Here is a 27,606-nt window from a genome sequence, read left to right as displayed (position 1 = left end):
AAATAGCACATTCCTGACTATTACAGTCATTAGTCGACAATCACAACGCATAATCTGTCAGATAAAGAAAGACTCTCAGGTAGGTCTTGGCCCATTAAGTCTTGTACTGCTCTTGTCAACCCAGCATTAGAGGGCTGCCTGAAGGAAAAACAAATATGGTAAGCTTCATGGAAGCTCTGATGAAGTAAACACCAGAGAGAAAGCTCTTTATCCCGCATCTCAGATGCCCCACACCACTCATGTTTGTAGCACATGACTTCATGGTCTGGTTTTTAGACCATGTACATATGTACTCTATCTTGCTTTACATGGTAACGATCAGAATTTAATCATGGTGTAATTTCTCCACCAGTAGTTTCTTATTATATACTGATCTTTCATAATGGAAACTACAATTCACTAAATAAAAGAGAAATGAGCCAGATTCACAGTGTCAAGAGTCTAATCCTAGAAATATTCCTACTGTGTGTCAACCAACCCACCTTTGTAGGGAATACTGAAGTATTCCCTACAAAGGTGTGCAGTTTATTCTTTTAAGTTGTTAAATTGCAGCTGTGTATTTGGGGATGCTGTCTGCCAAATCCTGCACGTATGAAGGGAATCTGTAAAGAAATTACACGCATGGTTCGTTGGCTTTGTAACTGATCGTGCAGCTGCTGTGATGGGCTGTAGAGAGGAGCAGCCACACTCCTGAGTGAAAAGATCAGTTCTAATCTGACAGTGCATCATTCACAAGCTAGAACCTGCAGTCCAGCACGCTGTAAAACACTACACAGAGACATTTTCAAATACGTATTAACTCTTAATCGCAAAGGTTTGCTACTGATCAAAGATTTCCAGATGTGGGTAACAGTGCAGATGACGCTCTGCAGGAAAGGAGAAAAAGCCCATCATCAAAGCAGATTGGGATCTTAGGAATATAGAGGAATGTTTGTTAATTTATATAGCAATGGTATTTTGAGATTATTTCACATTAAATATATGCTCATTTAAGCTGCTATCTTGACAAAAGGTGTCACTACAGCAAACAATCCACATGTTCAGGTGTGTTACACTGGATCCCGTTCATGACACAACCTCGTAGGGGATTTGAATCTACAGCTGGAACTAAACCAGCCTACACTATGGAGCCACACACCATTACACACTGCAGTTAAATGGAACAGCTGCGCAAATAATGCTAAATACAGGACAGATTTAATTCTGGCACGTTAATATCTTTGTATTTCTTGAATTAATCAAATATGTCTGAAGAGGAAAACATGAATCTGAGAATACTGCACACATTAATTTACCATTTTTTTTTTAAAAGCAGTAATTATATATTTAAATTCTCAACTGTTTTAGTTAAAGTCATCGATTCCTGCAAAATCCAGGTCAACTTCAGCAAGAATTCTGTGGCAGAGGTCATTTTTTACCAAAATTCTTAAGCAGAGCTAGCCCATAACAGCTTTTTACCTTAATAACAACAAACAAACGGGGATGCATACACTGTGACATTTATATAGTTCAACTCACCGCTTAGTAATGAATGAAGAATTTGAAAAACTGCTGCTAGTCAATAACTTTTCAATGGTAAGCCAAAAGTAAATGATAATTATAACTAATTATCCAAATATTTAATAAACACTGCTAGCTAAAATGTCCACCTCTAAGAAACTGAAGCAAACTAGAATCGAATCATTGTCATAATTCGCTTCAATTAGGAGAAAGATTATTGTTGATGAAGAAATATTCATATGACATAGGAAGCTCACATGACAGAGCTACAGGACATCTGACAAAGACGGCTGGGAATAACCGTGCAAGATAAAAAACACTTTGCAGGAAAAAAAAAATGCACTTACCACATTGTCAGTCTGGTTGATGCCCAGGAGGAAGACAAGCTCGGAGAAGAAGAGCGCTGCCACCAGGTTCCTGTGGATGGCGTGGAGGTTGGTACGGAGCCTGCGCAACAGGCACAGCAGGATGAAGGTGATCAGGAGGAGAAACAGGGACACGGAGACTGTGGTGTACGTGACGATCTTCAGAGGCAGGACATCGCCGTGCTGTGGAGAGCAGTTCCAAGACAGCGAGTTGGTGATCAGTAACAACCACTAGGTGTTTTAAAACGAAACTGAAATGAGAGAAGTTTTAAGCTCTACCTCTCTTTTGGAAATGTCCATCAACACAGCAAAACTGGTCATGTGGTTACACTGACAGCTAATGTGGGTGTTGTTCCTGTTGAGCACCTCGCAGCCTTTAGAGGACCAGCCGCCTGTGCCTCCGCTCCTAAACACGCCAACGAACACAAGCACAGGTGAGACCAGTAATGTATACTCTTAAAGCCATGTGAAAACAATTCATTTAACTACAATGTATTTCAAATTTAACTCACCCGACTGAGTGGTCCCAGAACACGCAGACGGGTTTGGTTCGCTCCTCTGTCTCCAGCAGGGTGTACTCCAAGATGACCGGGGGGTCCAGGACGGTAGGAAGAGGCTGACCTTCGCTGTGGATCGTGGCGCTCACGATGGCTGTGTTGATCACCGGACGGTTGGGGACTCTGGAAATACACATTGTACACTAACATTCGCATAAAGTTTTCTCTGCACCTTCTGGTGTTCACCACTTGTTCATTCTGAGCAAGAAGTCAAGCACAATAGCAGTAGATGGCTTTCACAGAGGTCAGCCATAGTTTACCTCAGACTCCTGCGGTCTGCGTCGTATCTTTCAGGAAGGAGCTTTCCCAGCGACTTGTACACTATCACCACAGCAACAGGCAGAGGGGCAGGTGGCTCGAGATGGCGGCGTTTCCTATCTGAAACTGTGTGCTCCTCCTCTAGGACAGCTTCTGTCTGAGCTGGAGGGGCAGGAGTGGGCTCTGCTGATGTCAGAAAGAAAGAAGATGAAGCTTTAAAAGCAGAAAAAAATTTAATCGAGGTCTGATTGAGGCATCGTTCCCACCTTTGTTTCCCTGAGTACCGATATTAAACTGTGGGAAGCGGACAGAAGACCCGAGCTCTTTGGGGTAGGCCTCCTGGATTTCCTGGAAGCGAGGAAATGTTGCCCTCTCTGGATTCGACACATCCAAGTAGTCCACAGTTAGAACTGAAATAAACAGGAGACACAGTAAAGACTTGTGTTATCGTTTTTTTCCCGCAGCTGAAGCACAATTCAATTACAGTTTGGAGACTCACTCATGTTTTCAGTGACGATGGTGAAGGGCTTCAGGTAGGTTTTCCGGACATTCTGTGCCAGCGTGCTCGCGTAGTCCTCAAAGTTTCGGAGCAAATGTGCGGTCCCGCTCTCTGTCCTTTGGATTTGGTCCCAGTGGTCCTTGGTGTTGGGATCCAGTATGGCGCTGCCTGCTCGCACCAAGTTCTGGAAAAAACACAAATTGCCAAGCTACGATTGAAAAAGGAATTTATATATTCAAATAAAAGCAGTAATGGGTAAAGTTGTTCACCCAGTGAGCATCAACCAGTGGAGGGCAGCATGCCACCAGTGTTCCCAGTGCTCACATCATATATATTTTTTATAATAATTAAGTGCATAAGGCTACCTCATTAAACTCTGCATCCTTCATGGCGGTGAGATCAAACCCGGCCTGGCGGCTTTCGTACTGCAGAACATAATTCAGAAGCTGGGCGGCCATCTTCACGTCATTGCCGTAGTAATGTGACGTGTTATTGGTGGCACTTTGAAGCAAACGCACAATGGTCTTGGAGCGTTCGCTGTCCATCCTTGAACTGTTGCGGTGGAGATCGTCATTCTAGAAAAAGAGAGTGGAGGATGTAAAGAGAGGGAGAACGGGCAGGTCAAGGTAGGGAAAAGCTCCTCGGGTTCAGTCTAATAAAAGCCCCTGTCTGCTTTCATGCTTATTTCTGTCTTTTATTCACCAGTTTTTTCAGATGTGTGAAGGCGACGGTGGTGCAGTTGAAGAGCTCAGGTGCCAGCCAGCCCTTCTCATCACTACAGTGGCGGATGGCAGTGCCTGGAAAAGAACAAATAACATAAAAAAACAGAGGACATGGAAATCAATTTCCTCACAACTGTTACCAACACATGAAGAGAGAAGAAAACACTGTGAGGAAATTCTGTTCTATAGCATTAAAATTATGCATTTGTGCAGTTACACAATTAGAGATTTTGCATTGAGGTACAAATTTGCAAAAAGGGGCAAAAAGTGTAAGTGCAATCATGTCAGAACATTTGACTGTTCTACTATGATCACATATTTTCTCGCATACTTTAGAGATTTAGGTTTTATTACGTGTTTGTCCATGTATGTTTTTTAAATAACGTATTTCATATCTTAACTACTTAACAACTTTTTATTGTTGCCTCAAACAGTTTTATTATCTTAAAATACTTTTCTTTCACATGAAATTAGATATGAACTGCATGTTATCTGTTTGTACGGAGGAACGAAACTGACAACATTATAAAACCAAAACAAAATAAACACAATTACATGAATAAATGTATATGCCATTAAATGCATCAAAGGTAATATTAAAAAATCATAGACATTATTGAATGTATAAAATGCTACATAAAAAACTATATAGTTATATAATTATACAGTCCTGTCTTGCTTTTTTCATTTTGTATTTAATTATTCAATATTTGTTTCTAATTTTAATTTGTTTGTATCTTTTAATAGATTAGCTGGAGGCAACTATTTTGTATGGTAACCAGTCAGATAACAGGGACAAACTGACTTCCCAATAGAATAGAATAGAATAGAATTCAACTTTATTGTCATTGCACATGCACAGGTACAGGGCAACGAAATGCAGTAGACTTTGAATAGACTTTGAATAACAGCCTCCTCACTTATATGAAGAATAAATGAAATTTAAAAAAAAAAAAAATGGGTAAAACAAACATAGCAACGCAAAGGGAAAATTATACAGAACATATACATTTAAAATGTCACACTTTATATATTTTAAATAATTTAAAACACATTAATGATCACAACTAATTATACCATTCATTTTTGAACAGCAATTTTTCAGAAATTTATTTCTTAGTTATTTTTTGATTTTGTTAGTTAAGAAAGATTTGACTGGGCTAGTAAGTAGTATTAAGTACTACTAGTAGTATAGTAAGGATACACATTTTTTAAAAAGGCACAGCAAAAAACTCCAATCAGATCGTGATCAGAACTGTTCTGAAGATTTGCAGCACTTAAATACCTGATGAATGTAAGACCATTCGTTCCAGTCTCAGTGCTTAAATGTAAAACTACACCAAGTTTTTACAGTCAGGTGGTGTTTGGGAAAGTCTCACTGTTGTAAAAGGAGAAATGCCTGCCACTTGGAGCTAAAGGAGGGCACTGAGCAATGCTCACAAATAAATTCCCTATTGAGTGCTGGGAGACAACAAAAAGGGCACCATGGTGACTGCAGTTACCAAGGGAGTAACCAGGAAAGAGGCAACGTTTTACTGGGACAGGTCACTGACCTCGACTCTTGAGCTCACCTTTCTCATACGCACAGTGAGCAAGAGGAATGGTATCGCCGTCAGCTCTTAATGTACCTGACGTACCTTTACACACAAACCTCTACATGATTGGCTGGTTAAAAAGCTCCTCTGGACTCATGAACCAATCAGGGTGCTTTATTGCTGTGTTGTTAAGCCTTGGAGAGTGAAAGACAGTGTGCAGTTAAAAGTACTCACCAAAAGATCCTTCGGGACATTTCATAGCAGCAGGGCGTCCAAATTTTGTCTTGGGCCACCAGATGCCAGAATCAAAGGCCTTTGGGCAGCCCTCATACACCACTGTGGACAGGAGGGTAAGGCTTAAGAACAGTCTTAAAACACAGTAATTACTTTTTATATTGCACGTGGTATGATGCTTAAACTGGGCCTGCTAAAGACAAATGCCAAACTGAGGTTCAATCAGCTAAAAAACAAAACAAAAAAGCATCGCTTTAAAAGGCAAACGTCCGACCCGGCTGATCCGTTTTAACCACCTTATAAAACAGCCAGACGGAAAAACACAGAAATTCAACCAAATTAATCCTGCAGAGCTGTTGCACAAGCTGCAAGACATAATTCATGTCAGCGTATTTGACAGCCAGGACAAACCAGATTTGGACCTGCAAGCTTGCACAAGCTATGATACATAACTTATCCAGTGTACTTACTCCAAGCTTCTCCATTAAATACAATAAGAATAATTAAAATAAGGAGTGGTTGAAGGTCTTTTTTTTTTTTTAAACCAAATTAACTGTGAAGCTGTGTTTAGTCCAGAACAGATATTGTGGCATGAGGTCTATTAAAGGCAGCTACATCTTAGAGTCTTATGAATCTGAAAAAACGCACTAAATCCACTCCAACATTTTGGCTAAACAACAATACTCAGACCATGGATTAGGGTTTCATGTCCTTTAAAAGTCCAAGCACGTTCTCAGCCTCCAAAAGGCTTCCTATTAGGTCAAACAGTAAGCACACTGACATTCATTTTCTGTTCGGGGGCTTTGTCTTCTGTTCATCTCTACTGTATTGTGTGTGTGCAGTCCCGGTGCCAAGTTAGCCACTGAGCCAGACTTGCCTCTTCTGCATGACTGGGTGGTGACAAAGATGCAAAGTTAGCTCGACTGCAGCACCAGCAGATGTGAGCGACACCATTTGTCTCTTTTTGACGCTTTGTTGAAGGAGCCGGACCCAGTTTGTGAACCGAGAACAGCTAGAGTTAGAATGCACCCGACTTTTGAAATGACCTTTTATTACTGTCCCCTTTAGTTATTCTGATCTGACCTTCATGGTGTCCCTTTTCATACACAGTTAATTATTCATGGGCTTCTATGGGACTCAATAAATGTCTATCTATATTGCATCCTGATTTATTAATTTTTAATCCTTATTCACAGAAGTTGAAGTGTACTCTTTTATAAAGGCTAATTAATCAATGATATTTCTACCTTCTCAAATATTTCTTTCACATACCTTCGCATCCAGTGGGAGTGACTTCAGCGAAGGGATTATCGCACTGGTTGCACTGACGACCGATAACTCCTCCCTTGCAGGGACACTGCCCAGTGATGGGGTCGCAGGTTCGAGACTCAGAGCCTATAGGGAAACAGTCGCAGGGGTAACAAGCGTCCTCTCCCTCTGGACGATAGTGATTATCCTGCAGGAGGTTTGGGAGAGAAGACACACATCACTGAGCAGGGAGGAGACTTTGAATATTACATGAATTTGCTGCTAATATGAACTAAAAACCTCCTTCAAGAAGAAACACCGTAATATTTGTAAAATCTCTCTTATTATGTACGTATTTACCTTGCAGCGGCACTCCCCGGTGGTCTTGTTGCAGTTTTTATGAAATCCTCTGCTTGTGTCACAGTTACACGGTCCACACATGGGACTGCCCCACCAGCCCTCGTGACATTTCTCTTCCACTCTGCCATTAAAGACAACAGTAGATGTCAAAATCAAACGCAAACTGCAAAGTACAATTACACGGAACAGAGATAAGGGTGTCGTGGCCAAGGCGTGCCCTTCTCTCCTCAACCTCTTTTCTCTCAAGATCAGCATTAGCTCATAGCAGGTTAACTTGATAAGTATAATTCAAGTGATTTGATTATGTGATTATTGTTATTTGATTTGACTTTTGCTTTGCTCCGGCTAAACTTTAATAAAATATACTGGAGTCAAAAAGTCTAAATTGTGGACATTACCTTTTTAACCCTTGTGAAACACTAAAGGCGAAAACCTGTGTATTATTGTAACATTACTCAAAGGGTGAGGGGCGGGGCTTGACCAGAGGGCACCCTCGGCAACCACACCTTCAGTGGTAGTAGGACTGACAGAGTCTCCTCCCCGGCTCCATCCAAGCTACTGGAGAATACTCATAGGATCAGAGACTTTTTAAACAGAGAGCCAGCTCCAGACCTTCCTGTACTGGGTTTTGCCTGGTCGAGATCTGGTACCAGTCTGATTCCAGTTAAAGACACAAATCCTCTTTGGGGTTGCATCAGGAAGAGCATCTGCTTTAAAACGCTTCCAAATCAAACATGTAAATCTACCTGCTATGGTGACCCCTGTGACCAGGGTGTGGCTGAAAGGAGCTTTTCTAAAAAGCCATGCACTGCGTGATCTGGTTGTGACATGCTGCTGACTCGGTATCAGCGCCTACAATCAGACAAACCGTCGATTATCTCCTCAGTTTATCACCAAATAAACAAATCTACAGTAAACTTCCTCTACACTTTTAAGCCAGTCACTCAGACACACACGGACTTTCTTTTTCTTCCTCGAGATGCGATCACTGCTGGTGCAATGCGATCTGACGGAGGAAGAGCGGCAGGATGAGGGAAGCAAAGACTAAACACCTGTGGAGGAGCAGTCAAGCATTCAGGGGGAATCCCACATCCTGCTTAAGACAGGAAGTGATGCGTGTCATAGGGGACAGGGTTCACAGGGAAATGAGTGATTCTCGATCGGGGCTGGCTACTTTGCAGAAATGCTTACACCACTGCTCGACTAATTCCCAAATAAATGGCTGATCTGTCCCTCTCTCACTCTCAGGCACCCATACACACACTGTCAGGCTCGGATTACTGACTAATAAAACTCCCCTGAAGGACCGGCAACAATACAGAATGAGAAAGAAACCTCGGTGAACCAAAGAGGATTAATGAGCTTTGTCGGAGGCAATATCCATGTTTAGTCTGGTTTGTTTATAACATCTGGATATTGTGTCTCGCACACAGGTCTGCTTTCAGTCTGCTAGCAAATTGATTCCACGTTATTAACATTTTATTACCATCTCAATTCACCAGAGCCAATGGAAGTATCTGACCTGGAGCCTATCTTCAAAGCTACCATTCAAATATCACTGCATTGCTCCAGTGGCGTTATACAAGTTGTACATGTGGTGTGCAAGAAAACCCTTCTCCCTGCTTGCTCTCAGAAAAAAAAACCTTACTTGTTTTCACAGTACTGGCCGAAGTAATTTTGTCCACATTCGCAGGTGTAGCCGTGGGAGGAGCTTGGTTTGCGGACGCACGTGGAAACGTGCTCACAGGGGTTGAGCTTACAAGCGTCCACGCACTGTTTCCCAAAGTAGCCTGCAGGAAAGACAGACAAACAAGAACTGAATTCAAGCCTAAAGGCGTGAAATACAGATGTTTACGTTCACACACTTTCTTAATAGGCAACGTATTGAGCTTTCTCAACCAACTTATGTATGTTTTTTTGCTTGTGCATCTTACCTGGGTCGCAAGCACAGGTGTGTGTGCTCCAGTCGTCAATGCACTGGCTATTCTCTGGGCAGATGTTGGAGTCGCACGGGTCAGCCAGATCACAGCCGTTTTCCACACGGATCTTCAGGCCCTGAGCCATGTTCACATTGGCCACGTTGTTGGATGTCTCACCCATACGCACACCCTAATGGATAGCACACATTCATGAGGGAGACGATCAGGAAAGAAGGTTGAAGAAGAAATAAAATGCGACATTTAAAGTGCACGCCCACCCACCTGTATGCAGCCAACAAATCCCTTGATGACATCGTTTCTCTCCCCGGGCAAACCTCCAACATGAAGAGTTTGCAGCTTGAGGCCTGGGAGGTCATTGCCGATCTCGACTGACTTCTGCTTAAAAATAAGACAATAATTAAAATTAATACAACCTTTCTTGACTACCTTTATCATCTCTAAAGGAAGACGCCCTGTACCTCATACATGCCGTAGTCCAGAGAGACAGCTGCCATGTATTTGATCTCCTTGCCATCTTTGATGCTTTTCAGTTCAATCAGCAAGTGGTGCCACTCCCCGTCATTGACACGCACTTGAGGAAAGCTCAGCGATGCCACCAATTGGTGCCTCAGCAACACTTCCATATGGACCCGCTGCTCACTCACCTGGAAGGGAGTGTGGGGGGGGGGGGGGGGGGGGGGGGGGGGGGGTGCAGAAACTGAGAACTTCCCACTCATTTTAGAGGTAGTCTAGAACCTGTATGCAAGCTTAAATTGCAAACTGCTGAGGGTGACAATTTTTCCAACAATGCTTCTTACCATGAGGTTGATGGTAGAGGAAGGCCCAGCATTGACCTGCATCAGGGTGCCAGCAGGACGCCGGGTGCGGAACATTAGGCCAATATACCAGGGAACAGCAACAGTGATGTCCGGGTTGCTCCAAGACACCAGTGCCTCTCCGCCAAAGAACTGAGGTGATGGCATCACTGGGAGGGACGAGAATCAGGTCGTACGCACAAACACATTAGTGTTGGAAATAAATGTGTTTAAAAGTCAGATGAGAACTGTAGGAACTACATATGAATCAATGCAGCATTAAGCATAAGAAAACATTTTCTGTGCTGTACATAGCAACCATAGGTAAATAGCAGCAATGACTTTTCTGTAGTTTTTTGGGTTCTTTTTAGCTTTACACCTTTTTTTCTTATTTCTGTATTTGTCTATTTTTAGATATCATTTAAAACACGCAGTTGCTTTAGTTCGTTTACTTCTATAATTTGGTTGCAGTGTTGAAATGATGAGTTTTTTTCCAGCATTTACGTTCCAGCATGTCATATAATTACTACTTTATTCTGGAAAATAAAAGATTACTTCCCAAAAAAATTCTTCTATGAGCATAGTTAAAAAGAATTCTTAAAGTCTAATTAAACTCCTACAGATGCGAGTTTTTATCTAAGCTCTAATTTGATGCTGAGTAAGCAAACAATGTCCTCGAGCTGTCTGCTCTCCTGAGGGTCGATCTCAGTAGGGCACGCAGTGTTTCCACCTCAGCTATACCATGTTCTCTGGTCCCCGGGCTACATACTTCAACTGAAGCATTCACAGATACACTCACACAAAAGCTGTAATTATGAGACAAAGCATTTATTTGTTCATGGTAGCAGGTAACTATCGTGACTTTAGTCTCCTTTGCTGAAGCTTAGTCCTCCGCGAACTAAAAAAACCCTCTTCACTGGCGTAAATTCTCGACCATCTCACACTTCTGTTTAATCATTTTTCTGTTTGATGTTTATTCAGCTGTGTAAAAACCAAGGAGGAACCCACCCGGGGGATTAATAAAGTTTTATTTTATTTTATCTAATCCAATCGAATAACTTTAATCTCAGCCAAACCGATTTACTCATGAACAAATAAAACACTGAAAAAAGCCAAACAATAACATTTTTAGGTTATCTAAGTGACTTCTATATTACGTTTAACCCGAGTAGCGAAAGTCCGCGGTGATCTGAAAATGACGTGCCGGGAGTTGTGCCGTTCTCTGCGGCTCTAGTGACCCTCGAGCTCCCGGTTAGCTATCGAGCTGGTGATTAACAGACGTCTCAGAAAACGTCGAAGCACTTTTGCAAATTTGCAATATCTTGATAAACCGAGCAGATATTTGAAGTTTACACTCCCACATTCTCGCCTGAAAATATGTTAAAAGTTTATTTTGTGACCCAGAAAGATTAATAAGAGTAATTTTAAAACTTAGTAGCGGCCACCATTGCCGGAAACTGGAGTTTGGCTGGGCCGCACTATGAATTTTGGGATATGGTGGGCCACGAAGGACACACCCGACCCATCCGTCAAATTTGGGGAAAAGGAGGACGCATTTGTCGGCTGCATTCGGAGGAGTCTACGAATTTGGACAGCCTTCGGCACGTTGCTGTGACGTAATCAGTCTACAAATGCGGCCTCAGGAGGATGCAGCCCATGAATTTGGACACCCCCATAGTCTACAGCCATGCCATGACGGTGGTCTAAGTGAAATGAAAGCATGTTGGTATTCTAATATGTTAACAGAACTAAAAGAAAAAAAAAAATTAGCATGCATCTGTTAGCATGCTAATCCATGCTAATTAGTTCTAAAAGTGTTATGTAGGCTAACCCAGAGTTTGACTTAATGGTGCTAGCTAAAATGTCACAGAAAACGTTAGCCTCTACGGGCCATGAGTACCGATCAGAATTGACTTTAAGTCCTAAAACACTTACAGTAATAGAGTTTAAATACATTAAGATATTTTAGTCTGGGCAGCTTCATGTCTGGAGTCACAAGCGGTGTTGGTAGCTGGGCAACATTAAGAGAACCAGGTAAAAGCTAGAGATAAAGCTAACACCTCAGCTAATATGAATTGCTGAAATGGACTTGTTGATGGTTTCTATTATATATTTATCTGATAAAAATAGTGAGGTTCTTGAAGTAAAAATCCCATTCATATTCGCCATACAGATTCTTATTATGGTCATTATGCTGTGGACTCAAGACTGTTCATTGTCACTGTTAGCCTACTAGTAGACACCTACATCACCTTCTCAACTTATTGCATTTACGTGTTTTTCAGAAAACTTACTCTGACCTTTAGGTCGGGGTCACTGAGATTTGACCTTGTCAGAGATTTTTAGTAGATGCTCCTACGGTATCAATTTGCTCCTATGACACCTCGTTCTCCAGTTATTGCATTCTCAAACGATAATACCCCATCAGCTTTTAGAACAAAAAACATCTATGTATCTGAGGCATTTCTGTCTGTGCATTGCACTCCATCTTGTAATCCAAATATGATCACCTCTGGCTGCAGAAGTCGTTGCAATTGCTACCACCATCTTTTACATACAGTCTGTGGAATGATAGTGAATGCACATTAGAGCAATTGAACCAGGTCTAGGGACGGGTTAAATTTCTTAAAAAATACACACACACAAAAATAGCAAAGTCCAGTAGTTGGTATCAGAACAATCAAACAAAACCAAGCCAAGTGGGTGACTACCAGGGAGATTCTGTCTCTTTGTGTCAGTCTAGTCTTGACGATTTTGGCTCCACAGCAACAAAATCTCACGTTTCTCATGTGGCAGCGAAGTGTGTGAAGCCTCAAACCAAATGTGTCAACAAGCAACCTAGCAGCCAAAACCTCTTCCCGGCTTGCTATGATCCCGGCCCAGTTCAGATACAGGATACTAGGGCCTGGCACTGACTGGGCGGCTACCTCATAGACGAGAGGGCGAGGATAGGTATTCACACCTTTACACATTGTTTGGAACTCGCCCTGAAGCAAGGATTCAAAGATTCAACTTTTTATATAAGAACACGAGAGGGGTTATGGAGCATAAATAATAATACCTGTTGGCAGATAGAGATGTGGATATCAAGATACCCTTAACAAAACCATTACCTTACACTTTATCTTTCAATATTGTTATCTGTGTACTCTGATTACCCATCTATTTACATGTACCTTTTCCATTATAACATAAGCCACTAGTCACATGTTGGCTGAGGAGGCATCAAAGACAGCTATGCGATCAGTAGAGCTGATATCACACAGAAATTTGAAATCTGTTACACTTTATTTCCATCTTCAGTCTGACACTGTGTGTTTACTGTAATGAATTTCCAAGGATGAGTCCTAATTAGCCACTAGTGACCAGTGTTTGTGCCTTATGCCTCAGGCTCGTGCACACACAGCCATGCAAATTAGTGGTAGTAGTGAAGTGAACTTTGAGAGGCTTCCAAAAAACCTACAATCCAATTTTTCCCATTGGAAGTGTTCAGCTTGACAGTGTTTAGAAACATCTTTAGTCCTGCCCATGGTGCTGATTGGCTAATCATTAATTCCACCACAGCTCTCATTGGTCTTTTTAAACTGAAAACCTACCATCACATCACAGATTAATCAGTAAGAGCACGTAAGATTGAAATTTTCACAGCCCCAGGTGAGTGTGTGTTTATCTTTGATTTCAATCTGTGAGTCTGGGTTTTGATAAGTGACTCAGAGCCAAAATTTGATCTTTTGTCCGAAAACTCCACACCTAAGGCTGTGGTGAGTGATTCTGGTGAACAGAGGCTGCGTGAGTCACGCTGAGTCAAAGAAAATGCTCCTTATCCCATGTGATCCCCCAAACATACACCATTTCCTGGAAATAGGTAAACAAATGTACACACACACACACACAGATGAGCAAGCGGACACTTGCACCTTTGGCCAGAAACACGTCTGTCTATAAATGCAATAATATATTTGATTGATTTTGCAAACTCATAAGGAAGCACAATGGATTTATTTTACACTGGATTCCCAATATCCCCAAACACACTGTCCACTTTTGCTTAAAAACTAACCAAATCACCCACACACATTTCTTACCTTGCTCACAGTTCTTGCCACCGTAACCAGTAGGGCAGTCACAAATGTAAGTGTTCCACTTGCTGACGCACGTGCCTCCGTTTTGACACACACCATTTGTGCAAAAGTCTTTCTTTGCTGGACACCCTGAGCATATAAAAGTAAATAAAATCAGGGGAAATTTAAGCTTCGTTTTTGATGACAGCTTTAAAAGTCGGTTCCAGAAATGAGCAAGGATAGAAACGCTGCAGAGGGAACATCTTAACCTTCTGTGGTGCCGTTGTTAGCAATGAAGCTGCCCATGTCGATGGGCTTGCTGTCGATGCGCAAGTTTCTCATGCAGCCTACAAAGTTCCTGTTCCTGACTGGGAAATCCTCTGGCAGGTTGGGAACCCCACCCAGTAACAGCGGCCCTGTCAAGTCCAGTGATCTGCAAGAAAATGCAGACAGACCATGAATGAGATAGATCAAAACTGCAAAATCTTCAAAGTGGGTCTTTTGTGATCTTTTTCACTTACTTTTAGAAAATGGAGTTAAAGAGAGTAGTTTTGGCTTTGGTGTTTTAGCTGCTCCCTCATTCACCTTCACTATGATCGGTATTTCTGGTTAAAGGTTATTGTTTTCAAAAGCCATCACAAAGCAGCTAAAAGGCAGCATTTCCAAGGTCAGATTTAACGTACTTGGTCATATATGAAGCCGCTTACACCCAGAGCTTCTGAAACCATCAAAATCAAAGGTCTAAAGACATTTACGTGGGACATTAAATGTAAATTTTGTTCTTACGGTCTAAATCAGCGGATCCCAACCGGACTGGTACCGGCCCGTGAGTCGTTTGGTACCGGGCCGCGAGAGTTGAGGCTCGGGTGTGAAATTTATGGTTTTCAGGGTTTTTATCGTTAACTCTGTTTACCCTGGGTCTTTTCCCGCGTTGTAGTTGTGTGGCTTATTTTGAATGAAATATTTACGCGTTACCATAGCGACCAGAGAACATTAAGGGGCAGAGAGGAGGATGTTACTCTCATTTCAGGAGGACGCTGCTAATAAAGTTACACAATTACACAGTGAATTCTCGTTTATTATTATATTTACAAAATACCACAGTTTTTGTCTTGGTCGTATCATTTTATTTTGTTGTATTTATCCGCGACACCTTTAAGCCCGTTCTGTGCAAATACTGCCTGACATTAAACCGGTCTGTGGTGCAAAAAAGGTTGGGGACCGCTGGTCTAAATAACATCGCCTGGCTGGGAACATGAAGGGCTCAAACCATGAATCTTCTAGACGTTCAGCAAATCAGCAGAAATCTGCAGGCTTCTTTGAACCAACGTTCAGCCATAAACTTCAGCGCTCTTGGGTGATGTCTTAACAGTTATCTAGAAAGTTCAGATTTTCGTTTTGTTCTTTTATTTAAATACACAAGAATGCAAAAACCATAGTGTCAGACACTCAAAAGCCCGAAGTTCAACTTACAGCTATGATCCAGAATTCATTTGTATGAATATTAATATAAATATATAGCAGTAGAGTTAATGGGTTTTGATTTTTTTTTCTGAAGTATTGAAGGAATCCGTGTTATGGATATTTGTGAAAAGATATCCAGTACAGAGACTCCAGTGTCAATACAGACTTGTAGGATATATTAAACTAGTCTTTAAATCCCAAAGGTTTCTTTTTCATAAATTTGTTGGGGTTTTTTCCCAGATACTCCTGAAATTTACAGCAAGAAATATTGTTGGGAAATCCCACCCAGCACTCTACAGTTGTGTCAGTGGAGTCATGTTTTTCTGCCTCAACAGGACTCACTCTGCAGCTTAAGCCACACTCTGGATTCTGTCAAGACAGCTTCGAAAGTGAAACCTCTCAGGCTCTCGCCACTTTCCACCACATAAGACGCAGCGGTCTAATTATTCCAGCGTGATCAAATTAAAGCATCCTCAAAACGCCTCTCAGCATCTGTGACCGGTGCAACAAGTTCCTGAAAGTATGTAAGCTCATTAGCTCCCCTTTGAAGCTTTCTCTCTCGCTTCCTTTCAGTCCCCACCCTCTACAAAGTAAATGGGCCTCAGCATGCAAGCTTTCCAAAAGAAAAGGCACACTGTAAAAATATAAATTGATGAGTGTGTAATAAACACACAGTTAATCCTGTAAAGCCTGCGCTGAGATGAGCTTTTGGTTGTCTGACAGCAGAGAGACCACACGGATGAGCACGGAGATTAGGAGATAAAAGCAGGAGAAGATGGCAGAATGTGAGTTGTGTAATCTGCTGTAATGAAGGCGAAGCCCCCGAGGCGCAACACATTCCCTCATTAGTCTGACTAGTTTGAGTGAATGTGTGTGGGAAGAGGTCCAGAGAGAAAAGAAAGAAAAGAAAGTTGGTGAAAGAGGTTCCCTCTTACTTCTTCTGTCCAATCTGGGTACCCTGCGCGGCGCAGGAGTAGTTCCCGATCTGCTTTCCGAAGCGGATCGCCATGGATATGTCACAATCGTCAATGGCGACCATAGCCACTTTTTCTCCGGACGGTCCAAAAGGGTTCCCCACGCTCACCATTTTAGGCTGAAACACAGAATGAAACAGATCACGGTCATTCATCGGCATTTAAGAATGATAGTGGGGATTTGAGAAATCCCACTAACTGTATCTTATTCCCTGCGTGAGTGTGCTTTGTTACAGTAAATTGCCTCAGCTGACAGAATTTGGTTAAAACATTTAATGCTCGATTTCTTTCTTTGTTTCTTTTCACACAATGTTAGAAATCTGGCAGGGGCGGCAGCGCGATCAGCGCGGGTCAGCGCTACACAAACAACGTCTAGCTGACTTTAGCGGCGGCGCTCAGGCCTCTCTGGGCTTAAGATGACAAAAAAGCCCATTGTGTATTAGCTCGCACCTAATGATTACAAAGTAGCCTAATTCTTCCATCAAGGCCCGTGGCCGACGAATGCTGATCTGAGAAAATGTGGCTCGGCTTAGAAAATCAGGCCACAAAATCGCTTTCGAGTTTCTAATATCGAACCTGAGAGCAAAGTTCAATGGAGCATTTCCCTAACAATAGCAGCTTTGGAACAGGAGCAGAGTTAAAACCCAAAAGAGTTTCCACCAGGGAAAAAAAGGAAGTGCATTCATGGTTAAAGCTGAGATTTATTTCAAATTCTTTACAAATGAAGCACTCGTATCTTCTTGTCTTGCGTTGAGTGCCTTACAGCAGATGGAGTCATAAGTTATGTCACTCTGCTATCTCTACTAGGGTTATGGTATATTTCTGCAGTGCATAAAGACGGCGGCACTGAAGCTCTGAGATCTGATCGTGGCGCTGTGTTTATATAAAGTTTACATAAGGCTGACAGGCTGAACAATAGCAAGAGAGGCTTTCTAACCACTTAGCAATAGGGGTGGAAATCAGAGAAACTACACCGAAGCGCCTGAAACATCCGGGGAACTGAAGGAGAGCAAAACACCCCCTCAAAACTCTGAGAGCAGGGATCAAGTATTTATTCTCAACACTGTGATATCAGGGTTTACGTGTCTAGTTTAGTATATTTAATGAACCTGAGTGAAGGCTTTATGGTTACGTATGACTCTGCATTATTTTAAGATGAAAAATTAATGCAGTAGAAGAGATGAGGAGACACAGATAGAAAGAAAATGTGTGTGTGTATTCTCTGCTACATTAATCGGTGTAGAGTAATGAGATACTGGTGGGGCTGATACAGGAAACAAAAGAAGAACACAGAGGGGGGAAAATGGCAAAGGACAAAAAAAAGGAAGTCCAGAGAAAAGAGACAAAAGAGAAAATGGCAGACGGGCAAAAACTGAGCAGCACAGGGCTGCACTGTCTTCTATTTTGGCTCAGGTGGGCTCCGGTCCAGGCATAACTCTAACCCACAGGGAGGGTTTTTTGATCACGGCCACTCCCTTCAAAATGCCCCATTTCCACAGATTCTACAAAACACACTTTCACACTTTCAATAAGAAAAACAGGAAGCATGGCACGTCTGACACCGCTGCTGTTTTCTTTCTCTTTCACATGTAATCTCATTTGTACAGGCTTTAGGTGGAAACGTCGTGCACACATACACATAGAGACACAGACAGATAAACAGCTGAGTACAGACAGAAAGCACGAGGCCTTATCGGGCATGGTTGAGCAAGGCATCATGGATGAATTCTCTCATTTTTGCCCGTCTAGGATTCATAGAGTGAATCGATATGAACAAACAGTGAAAATGACATCAAAATTCTCCAGAGTCCAAGGACGTGTCTTAACAGGTTTTACTTTCCTTTTCTCCACACAACAAGCAGCAACTTTAACGTCTGAAAAATGAACATGAAAAACGAGCACATGTGCTAAAAAATGGAGACAGCAGTTCCTTGATTGGCCGCTTGGATCTGGCCAATTTAACAGCAAAATAAACACGTTCACAGCCTGCTGCAACAAACTCTTCTGGTCTCTGTGGCTACTTTTCCCATGAAAACCAGCTAAATAATCTTGTCAAATCTGACCGTCACTTCAGTTCGTTGACTTTAAAAGAAGGCTATTGCCTTCAGGTTTCTAAATTTGAGCCTCTGAGTGACAACAGACCAGGTGGATGCTACCACGTGATTAAATTCTCCCCTCCCAAATAATTAGGTGGTTTGGCTCAAACAGCTTGAGCCGAGTCTAAAACCCGAATCACAAAAATGTAAGACCAAGAGGAAAATATGTGATTGAAATCGTGGGTCCTGCTTTTGTTCCTCACCGTCTGAACAAAACCCAGGCTCACTAAGCTCACTGTAGGCAGGTGACACCCCACAAACTCCAAATATGAACCTCTTGCTGGCTGAGCGCGGTGCTTTATCGCTGAAAATCTTCAAGTGTCAACGTCATTAGTAAGTTACGTAAGTTGGACTGTTCCTCCTGAGCGGACATGTCGGCAGCCCGTGATGAGACGCTGCACTTTGGGAAACCTGCTTCATAGCACCACTCAGATGAAGGAGTTAAGACACAAAGTATGTGCTTGACAGGCTCGTGGCTGATTTGACCCTGATAATAACGAGGACCTTTACTGCTTAACCCCGCTGTGAAATATGCACAAAAATGTCCCCTGTGGGCCATTTGTGATTAGGGGCACCACTGGACTCCAGAGGAAAATAAGAGCAACATGTGGCTTTCTTTTTTTTTTTTTTTAGGCCTGTCCCGTTTGGCTCTTTTGCCCTCAGAATTGTTGTCTAAAGGCAAAGAAAGATGCCCAACGGATTTACTTTACCAAACTGACCATCCCAGCCTTGCCGTAATGGTCCATTTGATTCACCTTTTATTGTTTATTTTATTTTCACTTACTGAATACGGGACAGACTTGACTGGGGGAAAGAAGGGGAGAAAGAAAGAGGGAAAGAGAAACAGCTGAGAAGAGGGACGGGGGAGAAGGGCAAAAGACAAAAACCAACAGAACGGGCAGAGAAAAAAAAAATGCATATATCAATCACCTGGGTCACCTGCTGAGAAAGAAAAAAGAAAACAAGCAGAAGAGAACAAGAGTAATAGAATAAACAACATCACAATGATATATGGGAATATGACAGTAAATACTAAATGTTAAACATTATTGTGCAGCACATAAGATCAACAGAACACAGTGTGCTTTGAGGTAGGAGCCAAAAAGGGTGTAGTTTGTGGGTGTGATCACCCGTGTGTACACCTGTGAGCATGGACGCGCTTGTTTTTTGTTCCTTCATGTAATAATCTGCTAGAGGGTGTGGGGGGGCCACAGCCCCGTCCTCCAGGGCGTGAAGCAGGTGTGGAGGAGATCAAAACTCCAGACATCCAGAGGCCCCCAGAACACAAGAGACCAAGGAAGACCAACAGAGGGGCAGCTGCGCCACTGTCCCTCTGTTGGGCTTTCTAAGCTGTAGAACAGGGTTGTCAAACATAAAGGCATGGGGGCCAGAATTAGCCAGGTGAAAACTCCAATCCGGCCCACTGGACAAATTTGGAAAATATGAAGGAAGAGATAAATTTGGGGCTTTTAACTATATTTTACAACTTTTCTTACTCCACCATGGCCATTCATTTCACACCAATTAAGGAATAGAGAAACAATTAAATAGCAGGGTTTTTTTCACTGATTATACTGCACTTCTTTTTCTTATACTGAGATATTTCAAGGATCAAATGTGTCATTAAAAATCTTTACATTGACACAAGGGGAAGTTTCACTGGTCCGGCCCACTTAAGATCAAAGTGGGCTCTATGTGGCTCTATGATGAGAAATGAGTTTGACATCCCCGCTACAGAAAGTGTTAGCACAGTGTTAGAAGAAGCTAAACAGACCTAGGTTTAAATGATCCACATACACACATTATGTATTTTTACATTTTTAGAGCTGCACCTTTATAAAATCTAGAGTTGATCGCATTCAGATTTGATCAAAAATAAAAAATAAAAACAAGGAAGGAGAAGTAGAAATGATCCGCTTTCTTTCCTCGAGCACTTTAGATAAAATGAGATTTAAAAAAATGAAACTAATGATTAAACAATGTAAATATGAGCAAGCGTGGGAGCAGTGCTGGAGAAAAGCCTTTAAAGGGTGAAACAGAAGGTTCTTGACCTGCAGCTGCTCTGATTAACGTCTTATCAGCATCTCTTTAGATTTCAGTGGATGGTGAAATAAAAGCAGGGAAAAAACAACAAAGCTGGGAGAAGAAGAAGAAGGAGAAGAAGAAGAAGGAGAAGAAGAAGAAGGAGAAGAAGAAGGAGAAGAAGAAGAAGAACCGAAACCCGGACTCTTGCAGCTGTTACGGGTGCTGATCACACAGTAAACTCACATGGTATAATGTACACTACATTTACTTGGAGCCTGTGTGTTTGTGTGTGTGTGAGAGAGAGATACTGAGAGCATAAAGAAACATCGACACACACACAAGTGGACGTGCTTTAATACGTGAATGTTTTTGTCACTGTGTAATGCATACTTGCAGCTAAAACTAAGACTCTGCTAATTCATGTAAAGCTGATCACGAGCTAAAGATATGGGTCAGCGATGCATTCTGTGTGTGTGATGTGTAAGCATAGTTCAGAGTTTAAGGTTTAAACGAGGCCAAGCAGAAAGAGTGAACGAACGTTGGTCATGTATCCCAGAGATATCAAAAACATCAGTTTTTGTTAACAGAGCTTTGAGCAACAAGAATGTTTCCGGATCACCAGAAATTCCTTTAAATAAACATATTTTCCTATATTCTGCTGAATAAGACTTGAGACTTCGCTGATTGCCCCAGAAGCAGCAGACTCAGGGCTGACAAAGGCCCCACAAGTCAGCCCCTCACCATAAACTCCCACGCTCAAGCACCAGATGTCGAAAATGGAATTAAAATGTTTAATCAACCGTTTTGGTCTCCGTAGCCATCTTTGGTGATTGGATACTGAATGTGATGACGAGGGTGGGGATCTGACTGCGAAGCTGCACGCTCATTGGCTAAAGATTTTAAAGACTTTAACCCTGTCCTTGGATTGACCATAAATTTAAAAAAATGTAATTAGGATTGCATTCAATATGAAGTCTTCTATAAAAGTCATTAAGAGAATGCAGTTTAGGCCCCACTATAGCTCACCGTGCACTGAAGGGCGGAGTCCTTACTGGAGTCTGCCCTGGGCCGCTATATGTGGCACCCACCCCTCCAATAACACACACACACACACACACACACTTCTGTCCCCACCTTCTGCTCACCACTGTTGTCCAGTAAACTAACGGACAGTTTACATCTTTTGTGTATTCACTTTTCAGATCCAGAAGTTACATCTATCTTTTACCGTGTCTATGGATGTATCTGTGGATCCCTACTGGCAGAGTTGTCATGTCTGTATGGCATAAACAGCCCAACATCTGATCAAAACTAGTCTACTAGTTGCGCCGAAGTCTGCCATCTGTCAAAGTTTTAGAGTTTACGCAAATGCAAAATCAGTTTGTGCTGCTACTACTTTTGTTTTTATGAATTCCCATTTAAATTGCTGTAAATGTTGCCATGTCTATAACTGAACACTAAGTGTGCCTGTTAGCTTCAAACATGAGCTGCTTCAGGCTTCTCTCTGACCCCTTCTTTTAAAGTGCACTTGGCCCTCGCTTTGAGGGGCCCCATGAGAGGCTCTCATTTACCTTCCGCCTGACTCGGGCCGTTGAGGATTCCCTCTCTCTAAGGTGTCGTCTCCAGGGGTGATAGGCTTGCTGCAGCCATGGCAACGCACTTGATCCCCACAGCTTACCACAAAGACGAGGAGGGCGGAGGGCATGAGGTGATTGGCCGAAAACCCGCGTTGCGCAAGCACACGCACGGATACACACAAGTTCTAGCTTAGGCAAAAATGCAGAAAAAGTGTACACTGTGTGTGTCTGAGGGGGACACTTTCAAGCCCACACACCGTTTTCCTCCCACCAACACAGACGCACACACTGACAACTCCATTATTACGTGCCTGTCTGTCAAAGCCGACATGATAACTTAGCCAGCCCCGCGGCCAGGATAAAGAGCAATGCTGCACAGACTGTTACATGTAGCTCAATGACTGACCCAGAAAACACCTTAAACACTGTCACAATGAGCAACAAGCAACCTGAAAGTGTGTGTGTGTGTGTGTGTGTGTGTGTTTCTGTGTGCGTGTGCGTGTGTGTGTGTGTGTGTGTGTGTCGAGTGGGCAGGACAGAAGTGGTGATTATGTCCTTGTTCACGGATGTGCTCGGGGAGTATGGAAAGGATGTCTGCAGAATGCGTTTACAGGCGTGCACATTGAGTGAGCGAGTGGCGAGCTCGTGCGTGCGGGAGCGATGCAGGAAGCGGCGAGCAGCGCTGCAAACGTCCACATAATTCACTGGGATCATAAAGGAAGGAGAGCGCACAGTCTTTTATTTTATTTGCAGTCGCCTGAGGAAACGCCATTGTTACTCTGATGACTGGATGAAAATGGATGCCTGAAAATGTGCCCTTGATGGTTTTTGGTGCTTGCGGTTAAACTGTGCAAACTACAAAATAGGACCAAGCGTGTTTTTATTTTCATAAAGTACCCGCAAAAGAATGGTTTTAATCAGGGAAAAGGCTGGAGCCAAAATAAAGACGGGCACAGAACCAAAACCAACTCTGGTGTTTGTGTATGTGAGTGAAGTGAAGTGATTTTCGATCATGTCACACACGGGCTCGCGTATCCCACCTTCCCTCTGGCAGCAACAAACTCTATCATGTCCACATTACCTCACCTGCCCTGTGGCTGTGTAAACCTAGAAGTGTGAACACACACACACTTTACACGAGGCTACAATGTACCATGTTCAAGAATATATGTTACTGCCATCCCCATCGTCTCACGGCTTCGATCTATCTGTCAGTGTAACAGACGGACAGCAGCCATTGTTGGCTCGAGGCTTTCAAGAGGCACAACCAACATGCAGACGACACATAAGCGGACGCAAGAGTAACTTTATCCTGTTTGGACCCTCTCGAGAAAATTCCTTCCCCCTAGTTGGCAAAGTCAAACAGCCGGTATGCTGACATCAATGGCATTACCTTCCGAATGATGTGTTTTATCTGCTTGTTGTAATGCTTGAGGTATGTCATAGGCGCCTTTTGTCTGCCTCTTTGTCAGCAAGCTAATGCAAAACTACTACAACTAGGAATTGTGAAATTTCTGGTGGAGGATGGAGGATGGGCAAAAGGAGAATCCTTTTGATCACTTTTTTATTTTTTAAAGTTGACCTTGGTGGAAGCACAGTTCATAGGCAGGCTTTGGCTCTTTGTCTTCTTTTGCTTAATTAATAACAATAAACTTTTGCTCTTCTTTTACATTATTTACTTACTTACATACACAACTTTAGGACTCTGCCTGGTATATACATGTACATATGCAATTAGTAAAAATCCTATTTTTTGTTGCATCTTCAACTAGACTTTGGCTAATTATGATCATGTGACACAGAGGTCTGAGTCTGGCCTCTGAGGTAGGAGCTACTGCTGCACAGTGACCATCTAATTGTTATTTAAAGGGCCTCGCAGAGCTCACAGCATAAAGCGATTAAGGATCATCAGGGTTGATGCTAATGTTTTGCAGGAAAAAAACCTAATGGTGCAATAAAAGCCGGATCTGACAGGGATCACAGAAGAGATAAAGAGATGCAGGGAGAAGAATGAGGAGGCCAAGAGGCAAGACAGGAGGAGGAGAATATTTTACTGCAGGGAGGGCAGAGCAGCTATAAACTGTGTGGATTTTCTCTTTCTCTCTTTCTACTTTTATGCCCACCTCCCCACAAAAAATTCCACTGAATCACTGTCTTTTGCACAGTTAATAAGAGGTTTAGGTCATGCTAGGTGAGGTGTGTGAAATTTCCTCCCCTTAGTAACACCCACACACACACACACAATATTTCACATCGCAGCAGAGTTAGGAAGGAATGTCAAAAATTGGAGAAGGTGCAAAAAAAGCAGATATAAGACAGAAAGGTGTAGTTACTGTATCTCCACAGTCCAAAACACACAATCCACTGTTCCTACTGACCGCTAACTCTGCACAAAACAAACCCGACCCAATAAATTGCAAATGTACTGCATTCATCTAACTTCTCACTACTATTTCATTCTGAGGGCAAAACTTTGAGCGACACAACAGGTGATTAATGATAGCATTTGAAGTTAGATGACAATCTAAACAGAAGCGTGCAAGCTCATGATGATATTTATCATCTGTTATTATTACCAGAGCCTAAGCTTAAAGTTTAGACCTGCCACTCTGATGTTGCCAAGGAAAACACAGCCACTGCTCAGTGGGTGTCTACCCACCTGTTTGTCTGCCTGCCTGCCTAGACTCGAGCGTGTTTATTTCACCTGAGTGAATGCTTATACAGGAAGGCAATGAGAACTGACAGATGATGAGCAACAGCACTGTAACTGTGTCCTTTCTGCTTATGCACTGTTTAGGTATTTGTAAGTAGCAGACTCTCCAGGCAGGCGGAGCAGTGGAGCAGAAAAAGATACAAGTGCTGCATGAGGAGACTCCCTTAGCCCTGGGCAGTATGTTTCTGAGTATTAATCATAAAACTGAATATCATGACAATGTTAGTGCCTACCAAAACTACAAAGCAAAAACCTTTTAATCAGATGTTACACATAAAATTGAACTCCTAAAAAAAAACCCTGACATTGACTTTATTTACTCACTTGAGTATTTTTATACCACCAACTTGTGCTAAATATTGTTTTGAGAAAAGAAGAAAAGAGGCTCAATACATAAAGCTAGACTGAACCATGGAAAGACATGAGCGTACGCATCAACTGTACCATGTGAGTTTACAGCTGCAGAAGCATAGATTGTATTTTAAAGATGGCCATTCCCATGACGATGTCAACCACCAGTTTCTAAAATCCACATGTTGAAGCTTCAACTTTAGCCTCAATGTGGTTTGAAAACTTAACTTTAAACCCATGTTGGGGTTTTTGGAGCTTGGTGTTAGCATATTTACACGAGTACTAAAATACCAGCTAACGCTAATCAAGGTTAGCTAGCTTTAGCCACAAACTGTGTGGGTTCAAAACAGAGATGATTTCTAGTTCAACCTAAGTATTATACTAATAAAATGCAAGAATGCACTCACCTAAACTGAAGTACAAACTGAAGGCACACTATTTGTCAGATAATTCCATCAAAAGTCTTTTAAGAAGACAGCCTTCAGTGACTTGAATTAGTGGATATGAAGCCTTTAGGCAGCATAGCGATCACCCTACAAAGAAAACAAGCTCCTAATTTGAAGCTTCAACAAAACCTAAACAGGTATAGATTTTGTTTGTAAGCCCTTATGTTTATAAGTTCCTGTATTTTATGAAATGAAAATGTTTTGGACCTGGGTGTGCGTGTTGATCATTTTTTTAGTATTTTGGAGCCAAGTGGCCACTCGAGGAAGAAAAATATTTGGTACTTTAGTCTTGCCTTAATTTTTCATCCCTTGAGATTTAAGTTTTCTAGTAAACAAAGTTTCCAGGTCTGAAAAATGACACAAGCAGAACTCATTCAAATAGTCAGGAAATGGCAACTGCTTCAAAAAAATGCACTGAAAGTCTAACTAGACAGTTAGAGGTCGAGTGGATCATCTCCCTGTATTTTACCTTGTCCATAGCATCCTCTTATGTCACACCTACACTCTGCACGTCCTTCCTTCACTACATGAATATTCTCTTTGGTCTTCCTCTTTTCCTTCTGCCTGGCAGCTCCATCTTCAACATCATTCGTCCAATATAGCCACCATCCATCGCCTCTCTAACTTTCTATCTAGCCTGAGCTGTCCTCTTCCACCATGACAACCTTCAGCTTGGCCTCCTGTGTTTTATAAGAAAATGACCCAACTTCTCACCAGATTTATGACCTCATTAAATGCTGTATACACGCTTTATGGGGTAACTACCTTGTGACTGAGAAGTCACTAGTGTCTGTGGATGCAATGCCCTCATTTTCTTCAGATCTATCCCTTTTTTGACATCCAATTTTTAAAAAACAAGGTGCCGATGGCCTCAATGTTCAGTTCAAGTCTTCACAAACTGATGCATGACATACGCATTAGCTAACTTATTTATAGAGTGTTGGAAGAACACTGTGGAGCAATGTTATGACTCGTGGGTCCCCCTTGTGTTTATGGACAAACACAGGGATGACGTAATAATCATCCCTTCTACCAGTGACACATTGTTATTGGCACGTTGCGGTAATATCATGCAAAGAAGCAAGTGTCCACAAAAGCAGTGAAGAAGCAGACCGCTAGCAAACATGTAAAAATGTTACGATTTAACTAAATATTAGAAGAAGAAAAAAAACGGCCTTAAAAGTGATGCATGACTTCATAAAGAAGTCTAACAGAAAAGCCAGGTCAAAGCCTTCAACAGCCAAACAACAAACCAAAACCACACCATCTACGACAGCATTTTCTACAGTGGAGACTAGACCAGAGCCAAGTGACAGAGTTAGTCCAGTGGACTGTACTAGAAGCAGAGCGAGGACTAAATGAGACCCAGGCGAAGGGGGAAAAAAAGCCCAGTTGGGGACTAAGCTAGAGGTCAGAGGTTACCTCTTTCTTATTGAGCTCCAGCCAGGCGGTATAGAGAGGGAGCCGCAGAGCTCCGCTGGAGTCCACCAGACTCCACCCGTCCTGGGAGAGAGACACCGTGAGAGAGAGACACTGCATTAGACCTGCAGCTCACAGCCAAGCCTCATCAGCATGCGTGTATGCTCTTTACTCACGTGAACGTGTAATTAGTGCATTTTTTGTGATTCTTTTTATACTTTTTGCTTCTTTTGTATGTGCAGATTAATTGCGTCTTTTCATTAAGAAAAGCAATAAATTATGGAAAAAAAAAAATCAAAAGTACGGTGACGGAGTGCGTCTGAATCTTTGTTCCCATCAGCACAACAACAGCGCTGCACGCGAGATGCCTTCATGCTCCGCGGTTACATTCGCTACCGACCAATTTGCCGACAATAACGACATCCTACTTGCCCACTTCAAAAACACCTCTCCCACCACCTCGCACAA

General features: G+C 42.3%; 1 protein-coding gene across 13 annotated transcripts in view; it reads right to left on the bottom strand.

Moving 5' to 3' along the window:
* celsr1a (cadherin EGF LAG seven-pass G-type receptor 1a) overlaps nucleotides 1-27,606 on the bottom strand; it is a 106,544-nt gene that overhangs the window by 14,360 nt on the left and 64,578 nt on the right. For 4 of the 13 annotated variants that reach the window (XM_080886822.1, XM_080886821.1, XM_080886825.1 and 1 more), the window contains exons 7-26: nucleotides 27,142-27,222; nucleotides 16,473-16,630; nucleotides 14,343-14,506; nucleotides 14,098-14,223; nucleotides 10,016-10,182; nucleotides 9,677-9,862; nucleotides 9,480-9,596; nucleotides 9,213-9,387; nucleotides 8,927-9,068; nucleotides 7,279-7,399; nucleotides 6,943-7,126; nucleotides 5,671-5,772; nucleotides 3,882-3,976; nucleotides 3,545-3,754; nucleotides 3,180-3,363; nucleotides 2,947-3,090; nucleotides 2,683-2,866; nucleotides 2,378-2,545; nucleotides 2,145-2,271; nucleotides 1,848-2,048 (exon numbers count right to left, since the gene is read on the bottom strand). In XM_080886822.1, the coding sequence (XP_080742948.1) occupies nucleotides 1,848-2,048; nucleotides 2,145-2,271; nucleotides 2,378-2,545; nucleotides 2,683-2,866; nucleotides 2,947-3,090; nucleotides 3,180-3,363; nucleotides 3,545-3,754; nucleotides 3,882-3,976; nucleotides 5,671-5,772; nucleotides 6,943-7,126; nucleotides 7,279-7,399; nucleotides 8,927-9,068; nucleotides 9,213-9,387; nucleotides 9,480-9,596; nucleotides 9,677-9,862; nucleotides 10,016-10,182; nucleotides 14,098-14,223; nucleotides 14,343-14,506; nucleotides 16,473-16,630; nucleotides 27,142-27,222 (3,036 nt within the window). The remainder of the gene's footprint in view (nucleotides 1-1,847; nucleotides 2,049-2,144; nucleotides 2,272-2,377; nucleotides 2,546-2,682; nucleotides 2,867-2,946; nucleotides 3,091-3,179; nucleotides 3,364-3,544; nucleotides 3,755-3,881; nucleotides 3,977-5,670; nucleotides 5,773-6,942; nucleotides 7,127-7,278; nucleotides 7,400-8,926; nucleotides 9,069-9,212; nucleotides 9,388-9,479; nucleotides 9,597-9,676; nucleotides 9,863-10,015; nucleotides 10,183-14,097; nucleotides 14,224-14,342; nucleotides 14,507-16,472; nucleotides 16,631-27,141; nucleotides 27,223-27,606) is intronic. The other 9 variants (XM_080886824.1, XM_080886823.1, XM_080886819.1 and 6 more) reach the window with 4 other exon arrangements.

Source organism: Rhamphochromis sp. 'chilingali' (genome assembly GCF_963969265.1).
Source record: "Rhamphochromis sp. 'chilingali' genome assembly, chromosome: 7".
Taxonomy (NCBI): domain Eukaryota; kingdom Metazoa; phylum Chordata; class Actinopteri; order Cichliformes; family Cichlidae; genus Rhamphochromis; species Rhamphochromis sp. 'chilingali'.
The sequence above is the reverse complement of the archived record's forward strand: the minus strand, read 5'-3'. Positions and strand labels throughout refer to the sequence as shown.